Here is a 14,425-nt window from a genome sequence, read left to right on the forward strand (position 1 = left end):
TTTTAAACTCAAATACTGTTTTAATACTTATCGAGGATACACGACGAGGTGAAGGTACACTCAGAGAGAATATATTGCAACAGCCTAGACAGTACTGTTAACTCTATTATACTGCAAACTTTTTGTAACAAAAATGTCTCTTTTTCCAATGTGGACAGGGATTTTCCTTACGGAAGGGCTGTGGCTATTTCTCGGCCGAGCTCGCTCTCTTGGATTTAATGAAGGCCATGCCGTGTGTCCGCATGTGAGCATTTAAGGCAGCTTCAGTTTCAAACGTTTTTGCGCACACTTTGCACTTTCGGTCTGACCCCGCGCCGTCAGGCGACTCGTCCTCGGGGCTCGGCTTGTTCTCCTGCTGGTTCTCTTCCCCGGCCCCGTTCTGCTTGGACACGGGCTGGGGCTCCTTCAGCTTGTGCACGATGAACAGGTGCCTGGACAGGGACACGTGCGACGTGTAGCAGAGGCCACACTCCCGGCACTGGTAGGAGGAGCCGTCCGACTTGTGTTGAGGGATGTGTTCGTGGAACTGCAGTAGGTTTTCAGTGGTGAAGCCGCACACGGCACATTTGTGAACCTTGAAAACATTGATCTTCAGCTTTTTCAGTGGTTGGGTAATTGCCCCTCTGGGAGGTCTGAACTCTAAAACTGGTTCTTCCAACTTCCGCTTGGGGCTGGGAACCTTCGAGAGAAAAAAAGAAAGTGGACACAAGTGAAAATGGTTCTGCCCCGCGGGTGATCCATGACCGGTTCTCCCTGGGCCTTAGAGCTGCGAGGGCAGCAAGGACTGTGGGTTTCGGGGTTCGGGGTTTCCTACAGCTGCGTTCTGCCCCCCCAACAACCCCTGCTCCCCGGGGGGCTCCCGCCTTTCATCTGCTCCACACACGGGACCCGAGCTCCTGCGTTCCCAGGCACCTCGGCAGCAGCGGGGCCCAGGAGCGGACAACCGAGTCCCTGCCTCCCCGGAATGCAGGCTCCAACGGAGCGGGACAGAAAAGCACAAGCCAGGAGATCGCTATGGGCCGGACCCCCGGAAAACAAAGCAGGGCGTGGAATGGGGATGGCACGCGCAGGTGGGGGGGGGGGGGTTTGTGAGACTGCCCAGCACAGGCAGGGATGGCCCTGGGGACCGTGGCACCTGAACCGAGGCCTGCTGTGGGGAGCGCGGGGGTCCAGGCTCGGGGCCCAGGCGGCAGCTGGCCTAGGGGCCCAAAGGGAGGCCGGCGCGGCTGCCGCAGAGTGAGCAGGTATGCGGAGAGGACGCGGGGGGTGGGCAGAGAAATGTCGGGGCTTTGCCTCTTCTGGGACTGGCCCGGAAGCCGCTGCAAGGCCCAGCTGGTCCATTTCCCGAGCTCCCCTGCACACTCACTCCCCTTCGGCACACGGCTCACCCACTGGCCATGCTTTTCTCCTTCCTTTCCAACTTTCTAAGTCTGACCCCTCACACTTCCAGGTCCCGGAAAGTCCAAGCCGCGGGGACACTCCCTCCTCCGTGTTCGGTGGCCCATCTTTTCTGCCCCGTTGACAGGGCACCACTCACACACAGCCTTGGCCTGAAGCTGCCCCTGCACAAAGATTCTTCAATTCCGTCCCAACCCCCCACTCCCATCACTTGAGGGGAAAAAGATTACAATACAATGCGACTCTTGTCGGACTTGTATTCTGACTAGGCTTTACTCAATGATTAACTCCGGGAACGCACACACAGACGGTTACCCAGGTACATTCCAGATGCAGCCCAGTGCCGAAGACAGCAGAATCTCCCTAAACGTCTGCCAGACTGCTCCCTCCTCGAATACCACTTGGCACACACATGCCTGATACACAGGTTAATATATATACTGTTGTCTAAGTCAAGTTCACTACCCACTGACCTAAGGACAAGGCAGAGATTTGTGATTTTATCTTTTACTATTACAAAGTGAAACGAAGACGAATCTCTTCATTTTTATTAGGTACCTTTCACAACCGATATACTGCCAACAAGAAAGAATCTAGCTTTCTACAGTCCTTCTGGCTAAGAGACCATTTACGGGAGTCCACACAAAATTCTGTAATTTATATACGTAAGTAGATCCCTCAGGCTGTTTCTGGAAAGAGAAGAAACTTAGGAGCAAGATGAAAGATCAGAATGGGCGTGAAGGGAGATGACCTATTATTTTATACCTTCATGCATAGGCTTGGATTTAGAAAAATATAAAGTGAAGAGCATGAATGGAAAAAGCAAGTCAACACAACGTCACTGTAAAGAGAACATCTGCAGTGTTTGACCTTGGTATCTTCTTTTATTTCTGTTTCCTCCTCATTGGTGGCTTCTGTCATTTCTTTCAAGTCAGGATCCTTAATACCGTGCATGAGTTGGATATGTTTCTCCAGCATCAACCGTTTCGTAAAGGTGCGCCTGGAGTCTGGGCAGTGCCTGTGAAGCAAAGACAAGGAGGTAACCTGCCTGCTGGAAAGTAACCCACGCTCAAGAGTACGCTCGTCGGGGAAAGACCTCCACCAGCCAACAGGACGCTCCGCGGGGTCAAGATGATCTGTATGAATACCAATGGTCTAAAATGAAATAGCAATTTCGCTATGAATTGCAGTTTCCAAATTTGTGAGCAAAATTTCTGTGGTTTTTGTAAAAGGCATTCTTTCTGTCACTTTTTTGGGTCCTTATGGGACCAGCCTAATTAGGTTCAGATGGAGTATTTCTTGTCTAGGTTTGGTTGAGGTATTACTTAATTTATAATTCTAGAGAGCTTTAATTTTTAAATAGAGAAATATCAAATTTCAAAAGTTTTCTTTACAATGACTCAGTGTTCTCTCAGAATTTATGTCATAAGAGATACTTTAGAATGAAAAAGTCCCTCCCCGATTCCTTCACGTGGATGTTAATTATTCCTGTCCACTCTGCCATAACAAAGACAAGACAGGGTGCCTAGCCCTGTCAAATTCCTCACCAAGGCACAAACATGGTATCACAGGGTTAAAATGTAGGAAACTGAACAGATATCCAAAATTGGTCGATCTTTTAAGCTTTCACTTCACCTTGTGGGGGGGGGGACCCAAACCTGCAGATTATGGACAGTTTTTCCTTTAGAAGATATGAGTTCACCATTTTCTTAATGAAACGGACAAAAAGAAAAAAGTTAATGACCATGGTGACTATGGACGCTGTAAGGCAGACATGAAGAAAACCGATGCAGTGAACGAGCGTGAACAGCACGAGGTCTTATGCAGAATCAAAAGGCTTCTGGACATTCTGTAATGACTGGCCCCACACCCTGATGATTTCGTGTTCGAGACCCGCTACGGGGCAGCATCGGGAGCCAGCACCAACACCAAAGAATAAAGGAAACCAGCCGGACAATCCAAGCATCGCTCGGCCTTACAGTGACTCCCAAGAGAAATACACAAACCTAGCTGAGGAAGGACAAAGCCATACCAGACTCGCAGCCAGGGCTTCCTTCTAAGTTCTCCGATCCTCTCAATGCAGTCTCACACATGCAGGCCTTAGTCACAGGATGTTTTCATCTCACCAGAATCACTCCCAGCTTCAATTTCACCGAAGGAGAGTCGATGTCCCAGTTTCCCTACCCGAGAAACTTTCCCTGGCTAACCGAGAACACCGAAGCCTCGCCAAACTTAGTCAACCTTCACGAGCATCCCAAGCCACACAATACCCTGCGCCCTGCTCTGATCATGCCACACGCTACACGCGGCTACACAGCTTGTGTTCCTGTTAGTCTTCCCTTTTAGGAGAAGTGCCTTACAGTAGGTAACCCTGTTGTATTGATTCTCTGCCCCCCCCACCCCCCGCCGGGGCATGCTCTGGTTGAGTGGGTGATAAAGCTTTTCCACCAAGGCTATAACCAGTTCTGATTCTCATATACAATGAAGGAGCTCGTGGCTGTCCAGAGTGGCTCGACCATCCACTCGGTGTCCTCGCCCACTCAATTCCTTGAATTTGGTCTCTTAGCCAAAAGTGTGTGCCGAGAAAAGGCCACCCTGCATTAGGGAAAGAGGTCAGCCTAGGACTGACTCCACGACCAGGCCCTATCAGGGTCTGCTCTGAACCAATCAACTGGACAATCAAACTGCCAATGAGTGTTGGCAACTCCCTGGGCATAGAGTGACCAAAAAGCATCTCATTCAAATGTGCACCTGCAAATCAATCACTTCTTCAAAATGCTCAGGTACCTCTGGACAACAGGTAAGGACCCAGGAACGTACACAGGGTAGGCAAGAGGCTACTGCTGTTTATCTTACTATTTGAGTGTTACAACCCAATCAAGAAAACAGAATATAGCTGAAAACTGAAAATCTATGAACTACAGCAGAGAAATGGAAAGTTAATGGCAACATATGAAAAACCTAGAAGTTCGCGCCTTATCCTTTTGCTGTGCTTCCCACATTAGAAATCACGACTTACGAGCAGGTATAAACTTTCCTGATGCCTTTGTGCTTGATCCGATTGTGACGGCACAGGCTGTGTGAGGAGCTGAAAGATTTGTCACACTGGCGGCAAGGGTGTTTTTTCATTTGCTTCATTAGGAGAAAAGAGAGAGAGAGTCACTTAAGAGAACAAAACTAGAATCACTTTAAAAATTAAGAATGCTTTCATAATAGTTTAAGTTACAATAACCAATAATGCTTAAGCAATACAAAGACAAAACCAAAAGATTCTTCTTAAAATGTAATAAAAAGGAAGGGCAGGGCTAGGGTAACCACAAAGAAGCTAATTAATTTCTAGAGAATGGGAGAAACGTTATCCTAAGAATAAAATATTATATTTTTTCTCAAAACACTTAACGGTGTTGATTCAACAGAAACCCACGGATATTTGAAAACATTAAATTTTCTTTGCAAAAGAGATATAAATGGTATTTTTAACATTTCAGACAGCAGACACTATATGAAAACATAATGCTTCAATAAATACCAAATAAAACCATTACTTAATTTGCTATAGATCCAGAAAGAATGTTAACTTATCCAGTGTGCCATTTTAAATGAAACCTCTAGCTGATTCGAAACATTTTGACTTCCCCCCCGCTGATTAATTATTCCTACCATAAGAGAAGAGTTTTCCAAAAGGCCTTTTGAATAATACCATTTAGTTATTTCAAGAACACAAAGAGTTTGAAACCACTTTATGGAGGCTGCCACTAAGTATCTGCAGCATGCATGCCTGTGTGCATGGAGGCTGGGGGACAATGAGAGAGCAAGAGATATAAAAGTCAACGTTAAAAGTGAGTTTGGCTATGACATACTTGTGTTAATTCAACAGATTCTCATGTGGAACCTTTGAAGCAAAATTACGCGGCTTAACCTAAAAACACATTCTTTGGGTACAATACGCACTGCAGTCTGGAATCAAACAATGTTGTTTCACAAGGAAATTAGATCAAGAAATAACTGTCAGCCTCGCGAATGGAACATTTGGCTAAACCCTCCTTAAAAATAAGGCTGAAGTAGAAACAAGATCTCATATGAAATAACATTACTATTTTTGGCAATAAGAAGAGATAAGCAAGCAATTGTGGGCTAAGTGATTAAAGAAATGAGAAATATTTTTAAACAATGTTTTTATACTAATCACTTGACAAACATGCCCTTATTCAAACTGGTAAGCAAAACTGTTTAAGTGGTTGAGCTTGGCTCTGGAGACCCAGAAACGGGTTGGCGCCTCGTCTCTACCGCTCACAAATCGAACCGTGTGATCCTGGGACAGTTTCTCCATAAACACCCACTCCTCGACCTGAGAGTTGGGGATCACCACAGTGCCTTCCTCAGAGGGTGCTGAGGGTAATGCGGGGAGGGGAATGAGTCAGCACAGTCCTTGGGACACAGAGAAATCCTCAATAAATATTCTTTTATGAATAATAATAAAGTTACATATCAAGACTCATTTTAAGAGTGGAAAATACTGGGGTGCCTGGGTGCCTCAGTCGGTTAAGTGTCTGCCTTCGGCTCAGGTCATGATCCCAGGGTCCTGAAATCGAGCCCCGCCAATGCGCTCCTTGCTCAGCGGGAAGCCTGCTTCTCCCTCTCCCTCTGCTGCTCCCCCTGCTTGTGCTCTCTCGCTCTCTCTCTGTCAAATCAATAAATAAAATCTTAAAAATGAAAAAAGGAGTGGAAAACACTCTTTTAAAAAAAACGTATCAGTGTGCAAGTGCTCAAAAACCTAGACAGAGGCAAAGGAGGAAGTTTCTTCTCCACGCTAAAGATAGAAGTCACAGTACTGCTTTTCTCGTTCTCCTAAGCGTGCGATCTGGGATATTACGAGAATAATATCGGGGGGCGGGAGGGGAACCACAAAGCGAATAGCCAACTAATGCCTCAGAGCCACGCTGTCTCTTTTCCCCAAAGGTATTCCTTCATAGAAATCTTGATCACATAATACAGACAATCCCTAGTCTCTTGGATTAGCATTTATGTAGCCAGGAGAATAAGAGGTTTCTTCAGAATGAAGCTTTAAGAACAGTCATGAACAGTCCTATGTTTCAAAAAAGGTACTGAAATATCTATTAATATCTAATTCCTGCAGAATTTTATATCTATAAGATGGACAATGTTAAGATCCTGGAAGAGTCAAAACACAAGACATTTTTCTAAATGCAAGACAGTTACAGCAAATCACCATAAAACAAGTAGAGAATGGACATATAGCTTTCTAACCATACAACAGGGCAAGAGGCCTCAGAGGAATGCAAACTGCATTTTCCATGAAGATGAAGGGTTTGAAATTCCATTTCTTGTTATGGTGTCATTATATTAATATCAAATCAAAATTTTAATAGAGAAATATCAGTAAAGAAATCCTCAGTAGGTAATAAATTAAATGAAGAGCAGCTTAGCTGAATCAGTAATTACTATTTTCAAAAAGAGTTGACAATGTGTGAGATACTCTTCTTTTCCAACGTCTTTATGAAAAAATGCAGAAATGAGCTGTGCAATCCCCAAACAATGGAGCAGGGTTTCAAAAGCAGTGGTGACAAGAAAATCACAGGTTTAAACACCAGTCTCCAGATCAGACCTGCCGTGCTCCCATTACCTAAGAAAACAAATGACTTCCTTCTTTGTTAAATTTTAAATACTAACTTATTCAAGGCTGCTTTATCTAATTTATTTTCCTAACTTCTATCTCTTCAGTATTATAATAGTTCCTAGTGCCACTTCATGACACAGAAAGCAATTTTTATCAACCGAACAAAAATGGAAAAAAAAAACCAAAACCAAAACTGTACCGAAAAAGCATAAAGTCTATTGTCATTCGGTGTTCAAGACTGTTAAGGTCATTTACTTCCTCCTGGCTCCAGCAGTGCAAGCTGAGATTGAGGGAACTAGGGCCCTGAGTGGACTTCTTATAGTCAGGTTTTCCTACTCAATTATGAATTATTTTGCTTTTAAATAGAACTCTTTAATGAAGTAGTGAAAGGATAGCTAGAGGGTCTGAAATTTTTTGAAAACTTTAAATACCAAATAAAACAAACAGTTGGGTCCATTTCCTAAACTTTCTCCCTAATCTCCAAGTTTTGACTCTTTTACCTTCACATTCTTTAGGAAAGAAAGCATCAGCTCCTCTTAGCAAATGCCTTTGCTCTGAGTGCCCTAGCCGTGGGCTCCAGGTCTGAGCTCTGGGACTTACAATGCCTCTGAAGGCCGTCTTTCTGGATGGCACTCGGTGGATGTGTTTGGATTGCCACGGGCTCACACAACCAGGTACTTCCCATTCTGATAACCAGTCCCTTCTTGTGTCTTGGCGTGAAGCCGTCTTTCTGTTTCCGGTGACTCTGAAGAAATAGAGGGAGACATCCCTCTGGCCAGATTCCTGCCTCCATGAGGTTATCTGCCTCCCCCCGACACGCAAAGAGCTTCCTCAACTGCCATCACACACCCAGAACCCACCTCCCACCCCTGGATTTGAGATGAAAGGGAGCAGAATTATTCCCAAGCCATGCTGACACACACCTTTCAGCTCTACCATAAACACTTCCTATGAAAAAGGAAAACCCCAATCACCTGTATAAACTTCAGCCTATCACAGCAGTAATCCCACAGGACAGAACTCCTAAAACTGTGGACCTTTTCACTTGGAAATCTATTCTACAGATACGCCCGCACACAGTACGGTCAGTTCTGTATAACACGATACACATACATCACAGGTCGTAAATCACAGCACTACACAAAATCACGCAATAAAAACCACAGGGCTTCCGGCAAAAATGAAGTTAGGGGCGTAGCACTCAAACCCTGTCAGTGACACACCTAATAAAAACGGTAGCCTGGTGTCACGCAGGATGCCTGGGGAAGTGGGCATGGGAGGGCTGTGGCTTGTTGAGATTTTGTGAAGTGGAGAAAGGAGGGCTACCTGAGCTCTGAGGGTCGGGCGGAAGGTGTAACACCAGGTGTGGACCCGTGTGACTCAACGGGGAGATGAGGTCGCTGACGGCAGTCTGGGGTGAGTGCATGCGTTTTGTGTATTCCCACACGACTCCATTCCACAATTTTCTGTGCTCACCTAGTGCTTCTCAGGGATAAAAATCACACATGCGCAAACTCAGAATTCACGTTAGGCTCCAACTGTTCCCCGAGAGATCAACTGCATTAGAACAAATGTTTTTCAACACACATGTTACGGCAGAACTGATGGTATATACAAGGTTATTTGGCACAGTACTGCGTTTGATTGGAAAAAAATCTGGCTCCACTAGGGGAGAACTGGTTAAATAAATTATACGCACTCCCACAGCAACATTCTTGCCATGCAGCTGTGGAAAAGAATGGAAGACCTTGATGCGCTGATATGAAATGAACTAGGACATATACTACATGGAGAAGGGGCCGGTGCAGAAAATTAGATTCATAAGCTGTGTTCTGCATGGGAAAGAAGTAAAAAAAAAAAAAAGAACATATATACACCTATGATGATACTTGCAGAGAGACACTTCAAGATACATGAGACACTGAAGAGCTGGTGGGTGGCAAGGGTAGGAATGAGGCTTTTCGCCTCATTCCTTCACATTGTTTAGACTGTCGGAAAACGTGGATAGAGCCCATATCAAAAAAATTTTAAGTCAGGTATACAGATATAGCTTACAAAATGTAAAATTCACTCTTTTTCATGTATAGTTCTATGAATTTTGGCAAACAGATACAGTGGAGACACAGAGCAGTTCCATCGGCCCCAAACTTCCCACGTGCCCCTTTACAGTTCCTCCACCCAGCTCTGGGCACCCACTGATCTGTCCTCTTTCATCCTCTCGTTTCGTCTCCTCCATTTGTCACATCAGTGGAACCATGTAGTATAGCACGTATCCTCGGAGTCTGGCTTCTTTCGTGGGCATAATAACGCGTGCAATTCATCCGTGCCGGTGAAGTGCCTCGGCGGCCCATCCCCTCCCACCGTGGAGCAGGATTCCGTACTACGGATCCACTCTGCTCCATTTATCCGCGACCCAGGTGAAGGACACCTAGGTTGTTTCCAGCTTTTGGAACTTACGAATTAAAGCCCCTACGAACAGGCACGTACAGGTTTTGGTGTGAACGTGTGCTGAGTCACAGGGTAAAATAAACAAGAAACTGTCCACCTGTTTCCCCGCACGGCTGTCCGTGGCATGTCCACCAGCAATGGAGGAGCATTCCAGCTGCCCTGCCACCTTCCAGAAGTGGATGATGCCCCTCTCCTACGGCCATCCTACAGGGCGCCTAGGAGTATTTCATTGTGGGGTTAATGTGCATTTCTCTGAGGACTAAAGGTGTTAAGGTAAAAGATTTTCAGTGGATGAGACAAAACACCTACTTATATAGTGTACCTCTTCCTCCAAAGGAAAACCTGGAACTCTACAAGTTTCTGGTTTTTAATTTCTATTTCAGGAGGCATTTCAGTGCCCTGTAAGCACCTTGAAAACAGAAGCTGTAAATCACTCATCTCTGCATCCCTGGCATTCAGCACACGGTACTCAGTAAATGCTTATTGTGTGAATCAATCAAGGGAAGAATTACGGAAAACACAAGTATCTACTGGAAGAATATGAGCAGGTTCTACTAAGTAATCCTAGAGGAGCACATTTTGGATACCGGGCTGGACACGAGCAAGCACTGCTTGGTTTTGGAAGATGGGGCAGACAAGCGCATGTTTAAGTACTGATAAGAGCCTATGGAAAAACTAAGGTATTGAGGGTAGAGGCGAGAAAGGAGTCAGCGAGCAGGGAGAATTCAGACAGGAGGGGGACTTCAGACAGAGGGAAGAACAAGTCTTCCTGTGGGACCAGAGAGAGGGCGCCATCCGTAGACAGGTGTACTGCTTACTACAGTCGGGGGGGGCAGTGACAAAGGGACTGGGGTATGGAAGGAACTCCTGCATAGCAGCTTCCATTTCGTTTTTTCCTTTTTAAAGATTTTATTTATTTATTTGAGAAAGAGAGAGAGCACGAGCAGGGGGGAGCATCAGAGAGAGAGGGAGAAGCAGACCCCCTGCTGAGCAGGGAGCCCAATGCGGGACTCGATCCCAGGACCCCGGGATCATGCCCTGAGCCGAAGGCAGACACTTAACCGACTGAGCCGTCCCGGCGCTCCCAGCAGCTTCCATTTCAAAGTGAAGTATATATGATGCATCCGGGTAATGTGGCCTTCACTTTCTTTCTCTTACTGCTTCTGATTATAAAAATGACAAAACACTTATTGCAAAATAAATGAGAGAATAGACTGCTTTGAATCTCACCGACTGCAGTAACTACTGTCAATTTCCAGCTATATATCCCTCCCGTTTCTCTTCTGAATCCACATTCGTGTGCATTTATAAGAATGAGTCTGCATTATACATCTTAATCTGTAACCTGTTTTTCACACACAGCTACATACACTTTGATGTTTCTATGTTCTTAACACAACATAGTACTCTACTGTATAAATGGGTCACAATTTATTTAATTATCTCTCATTAATGATTTAGGTCATTTTAAATCCTCAGTAATTATAGATAAAAATTTCTGTCGTCAACCGATTATTTCTGTGGTATGAATTTCTGAAAGGCTTTCTAGTTTAGAAGCTGTCCTCAGGGCTCATTTACCAAAAGTCTTAGAGATCACCATTCAATGCTACCAAAATGGTAGGTAAAATATTGTATTGCACTTCATCTTGTTTTTCCTCAATACCTAGGCATGCTGGGTGTCTATCCATACATTACTGAGCCACTTCTCTTTCCCTAGTGAACTGCCCGATCATATCCTTTCTGCAGTTTTCCATGGAGTAAAGACAGAAAAGAATGGCAGGTGAGGAGGTCAGAGCAAGACCACACGCCTTGTGGACCACAGTGGGGACTCTGGGTCCTCCATGATGCATGACTGAAGACACCAATGGGTCATCTATGAGAGCGATAGGAAGACACCAATGGGTTTGAGCAGAGGACTAATATGATCAATATATTTTAGATGGGTCACTCTGGCTGCCAAGTGTGGGAGCAAAGAACCAGGGTGGAGGCTGTCTGTAACAATCCAGGGGACAAAAGAAGTGCTGTGGGTTTGGAAAGTAAAGGGGATGACACATGACTGGATTTGGTATAGATCTCAAAGGCAGATCTGTGGATGGGCTGAATGTGGGTGACAAAGAAGAGAGAAAAGGGGGTCAAGTATCACTCCAAATTCCTTGGCTGGGCAGTTGGTAGAACAGTTAACAGTTACTAACCAGGAAAGTAGGAGAGAAGCAGGTTTAGGGAAGGAAAGGAACCGAGAATTACATTTTTGGATACATTAAATTTAAGAAGCCCACTGGAGATCCAAGTAGAGATGCTAACTAAGCGGTTAGACTCAAGTCCACAACTCCGGGGAGCGGTCCAGGCCACAGACAGAAATCCGGGAGTTGGCTGATCAGGGATGGCATTTAGAATCATGGGCCTGGATGAGGAGTTCCTGAGAATCCAGGGCACATCAACATTTACAGGCTGGAAAGAGGAGAAAGACCGAGAAGAGCTATCAGTGAGGCAGGATGAGAACCAAGAGGCCTAGCAAAGAAAGCACTTCAAGCAGGACCTAGCGGACAACTGCTTTGGATCAAAGGACAGCACTGAGAAAGCAGAGACCCCTGAGCCCGAGTCCCTCGACCTGCAGGGCTCGACGAGCAGTTTCTGTGGAGCAGTAACAGGAATGCCTCAATGGGGGGGGGGGGAGGGTGGCATGGGGAGCACAGGGATACAAAGGGATCTCAGGGACGTTCACTGTAAGGGGAAGCAGAGAGAAAAGGCAGTAGGCAAGTGGGTTAGGAAGGTTGTTCAGTCAGGATAAGAGATACCATGGCGAACTTAAGGGTTTTGAAAATGATCCGGGAAAAGCTGAAGATGCAGGGGAGAGCAGACGAGTGTGGTTGTGAGGTCCTCCAATGGCCCAAGAAGGGGACTGGAGGGAGCACACAGCGGGGAGGGCCTCGCGGGGACACAGAGTCACCCCTGTAACAGGAGAGGGCAGGGCATGCGCATACAGATGCAAAGGAATTTTCATGCCCGTCTCTCCTTGGGTGTGAGGCTAAATTCAAACCTAATCCTCAGTCCACCATTCTTGACTACATCTCCTAGGGCTTCATAAATGTTGCATTCAAAGCCACTCAAATTTACAACTTCTGAAGACAATGACGCATTCCTCCCTTGCCCTTCAAAGACAGCCTTCCCTCTCCTTGAGGCCCATTTGAACCCTTCGGCCCCTTCGGCCAGCTCGCCTCTCAGCCCCCTGGTGGCCTCCCTGACCTGTCTGGCCACAAGCTTCTCCTTCCCTCGCTCATACCCCACACAGCTACCCAAGCACACCACTGGAAACACACATTTCAATACTCCGCTTCCCTGCAGAAAACCCATCTCCTGTTCTTTGTACCTTCAAGGGCTAAGGTCTTTGGACTTGCCTACCTCGCCAATCCCAACCTCCCACCACACCCTTCCAGGACGTCACACTCCAGAACAACTTGTTGGCAGTCACTTAGGATGTCATGCTCGTCTGTACCACACCCATACTCTGCTCGTACACTGGATGAATTCCTCCCGTGCATCCTCCAAGTACCTACTTAGGTAGTTATTTCTTCTGTGAAGCCTTCCCTGGCATCTCCCAGCCCCCACCCATTCCCCAAGAAACAGTGATGCTCGAACGCCTGCTTCCTTGTGCCTCAGATGGAACTCTAATCCTTCTTTTCCACGGATCACATGCAACTTTAATTTTTAATTTCACTCTGCCCTTTTAAGCCTGTGCTGTGAGTTATTGCTCACTCTATTCACAGAGCCTCAGAAATCCTGAGCTGAAATCTGAACTGGAAGCACCTTTCCCTTAGTTTTGATTACATACCGCCTTGTGATTCCTCTAAGACCCACACTAGCTGCCGGTTTTAAAATATTTATGCTTTCTTTTCATACCCAACTGTAAGCATCTGCAGGGCAAGAATTATATCATTTGTTCTCCACCATAACAAACGCTGTGCAACTTTGTAAATATTTATAGATTTAAAAAAAAGGTACACACAGAAGAACAAACATGATGAAAAGTTAAACGTTCCCCAAAGTACGAATGAATGGCCTGTTCCAAATAGTTTCAGAATAGTGCATCACTCCTGTAATATGCAAGTCCCCAGACAAACCAAAGACTGAAAAAGAGAAACAAACAGTATAGACTGATAACCTGAACAGGTCAAAAAAATCTATAGTCTACTATGTCTCCTATAAAATAAATGAGCTTTTCTATAGAATAGAAATGCAGTAAGATTACATATGAATTATAACCCAAGAAAGATGCTTTTAAGAAAAGGAATTCACTAAAGAAATATGTAACATCCTTAGCATATGTATTAAATGAATAAAGGTTTAATTTTCACTGGGCGGTTCTGAAACTTTTGACCAGGATATATATAAAAAAAGTAACACTTCATAGGCATTTCATTGTCTTCATCTATTCATTTTAGATCCAGATATGGTATGTGCCCACAAAACTGGGAACTCCCTTTCCGTTTGCACAAATACCACCTATAGTTATAGATGGTAAGTCGTAAGAAGCAAACCCGCTTACCCAAGCCACCCACATTCTCCTAGAAAAATGGCCTTTACACAGGCAGGCAGCCTTCCCCTAAGTGTGGAATACTGTGGGTTGTAAACTCTAAAGTCCTTACTGAGAATTTAATATCTAGGACACAAGCGAGATCTTCTGGTCTCACTACGTTCAAGAATATACAAATAAATGGTAAGTCAGCTGAGCACAGCATAGGAAACTCAAGACTACATATGTCTGAAATCAGCAAGAAAAACAATCTCTGAGTACTGAACCATCCAAGTTTCTACAAATTGGAACGGAGTGGTTTTGGGGAAATATTTAAACACAGAGTATAAATTTAGACCAGAGGTTGGCAGACGTTTTCTGTAAAGGGCCAGACAGTAAATATTTTAAGCTTTGCAGGCCATAAAGTCTGT

The 14,425-nt window shown here is 45.2% G+C and overlaps 1 protein-coding gene across 4 annotated transcripts in view; it reads right to left on the reverse strand.

Moving 5' to 3' along the window:
* Positions 1-184: 184 nt before the first annotated feature.
* The window catches only part of ZNF532 (zinc finger protein 532), a 103,274-nt gene continuing 89,033 nt past the window's right edge, over positions 185-14,425 (reverse strand). For all 4 annotated transcript variants that reach the window (XM_028102974.2, XM_028102977.1, XM_028102976.1 and 1 more), the window contains 3 exons: positions 4,418-4,530; positions 2,269-2,416; positions 185-679 (listed from right to left, as the gene is read on the reverse strand). In XM_028102974.2, coding sequence (XP_027958775.1) covers positions 185-679; positions 2,269-2,416; positions 4,418-4,530 — 756 coding nt within the window. The remainder of the gene's footprint in view (positions 680-2,268; positions 2,417-4,417; positions 4,531-14,425) is intronic.

This window comes from Eumetopias jubatus, unplaced genomic scaffold (genome assembly GCF_037043125.1).
Source record: "Eumetopias jubatus isolate StellerSeaLion01/CBP00866 unplaced genomic scaffold, mEumJub1_p1.0 scaffold_16, whole genome shotgun sequence".
NCBI lineage: Eukaryota > Metazoa > Chordata > Mammalia > Carnivora > Otariidae > Eumetopias > Eumetopias jubatus.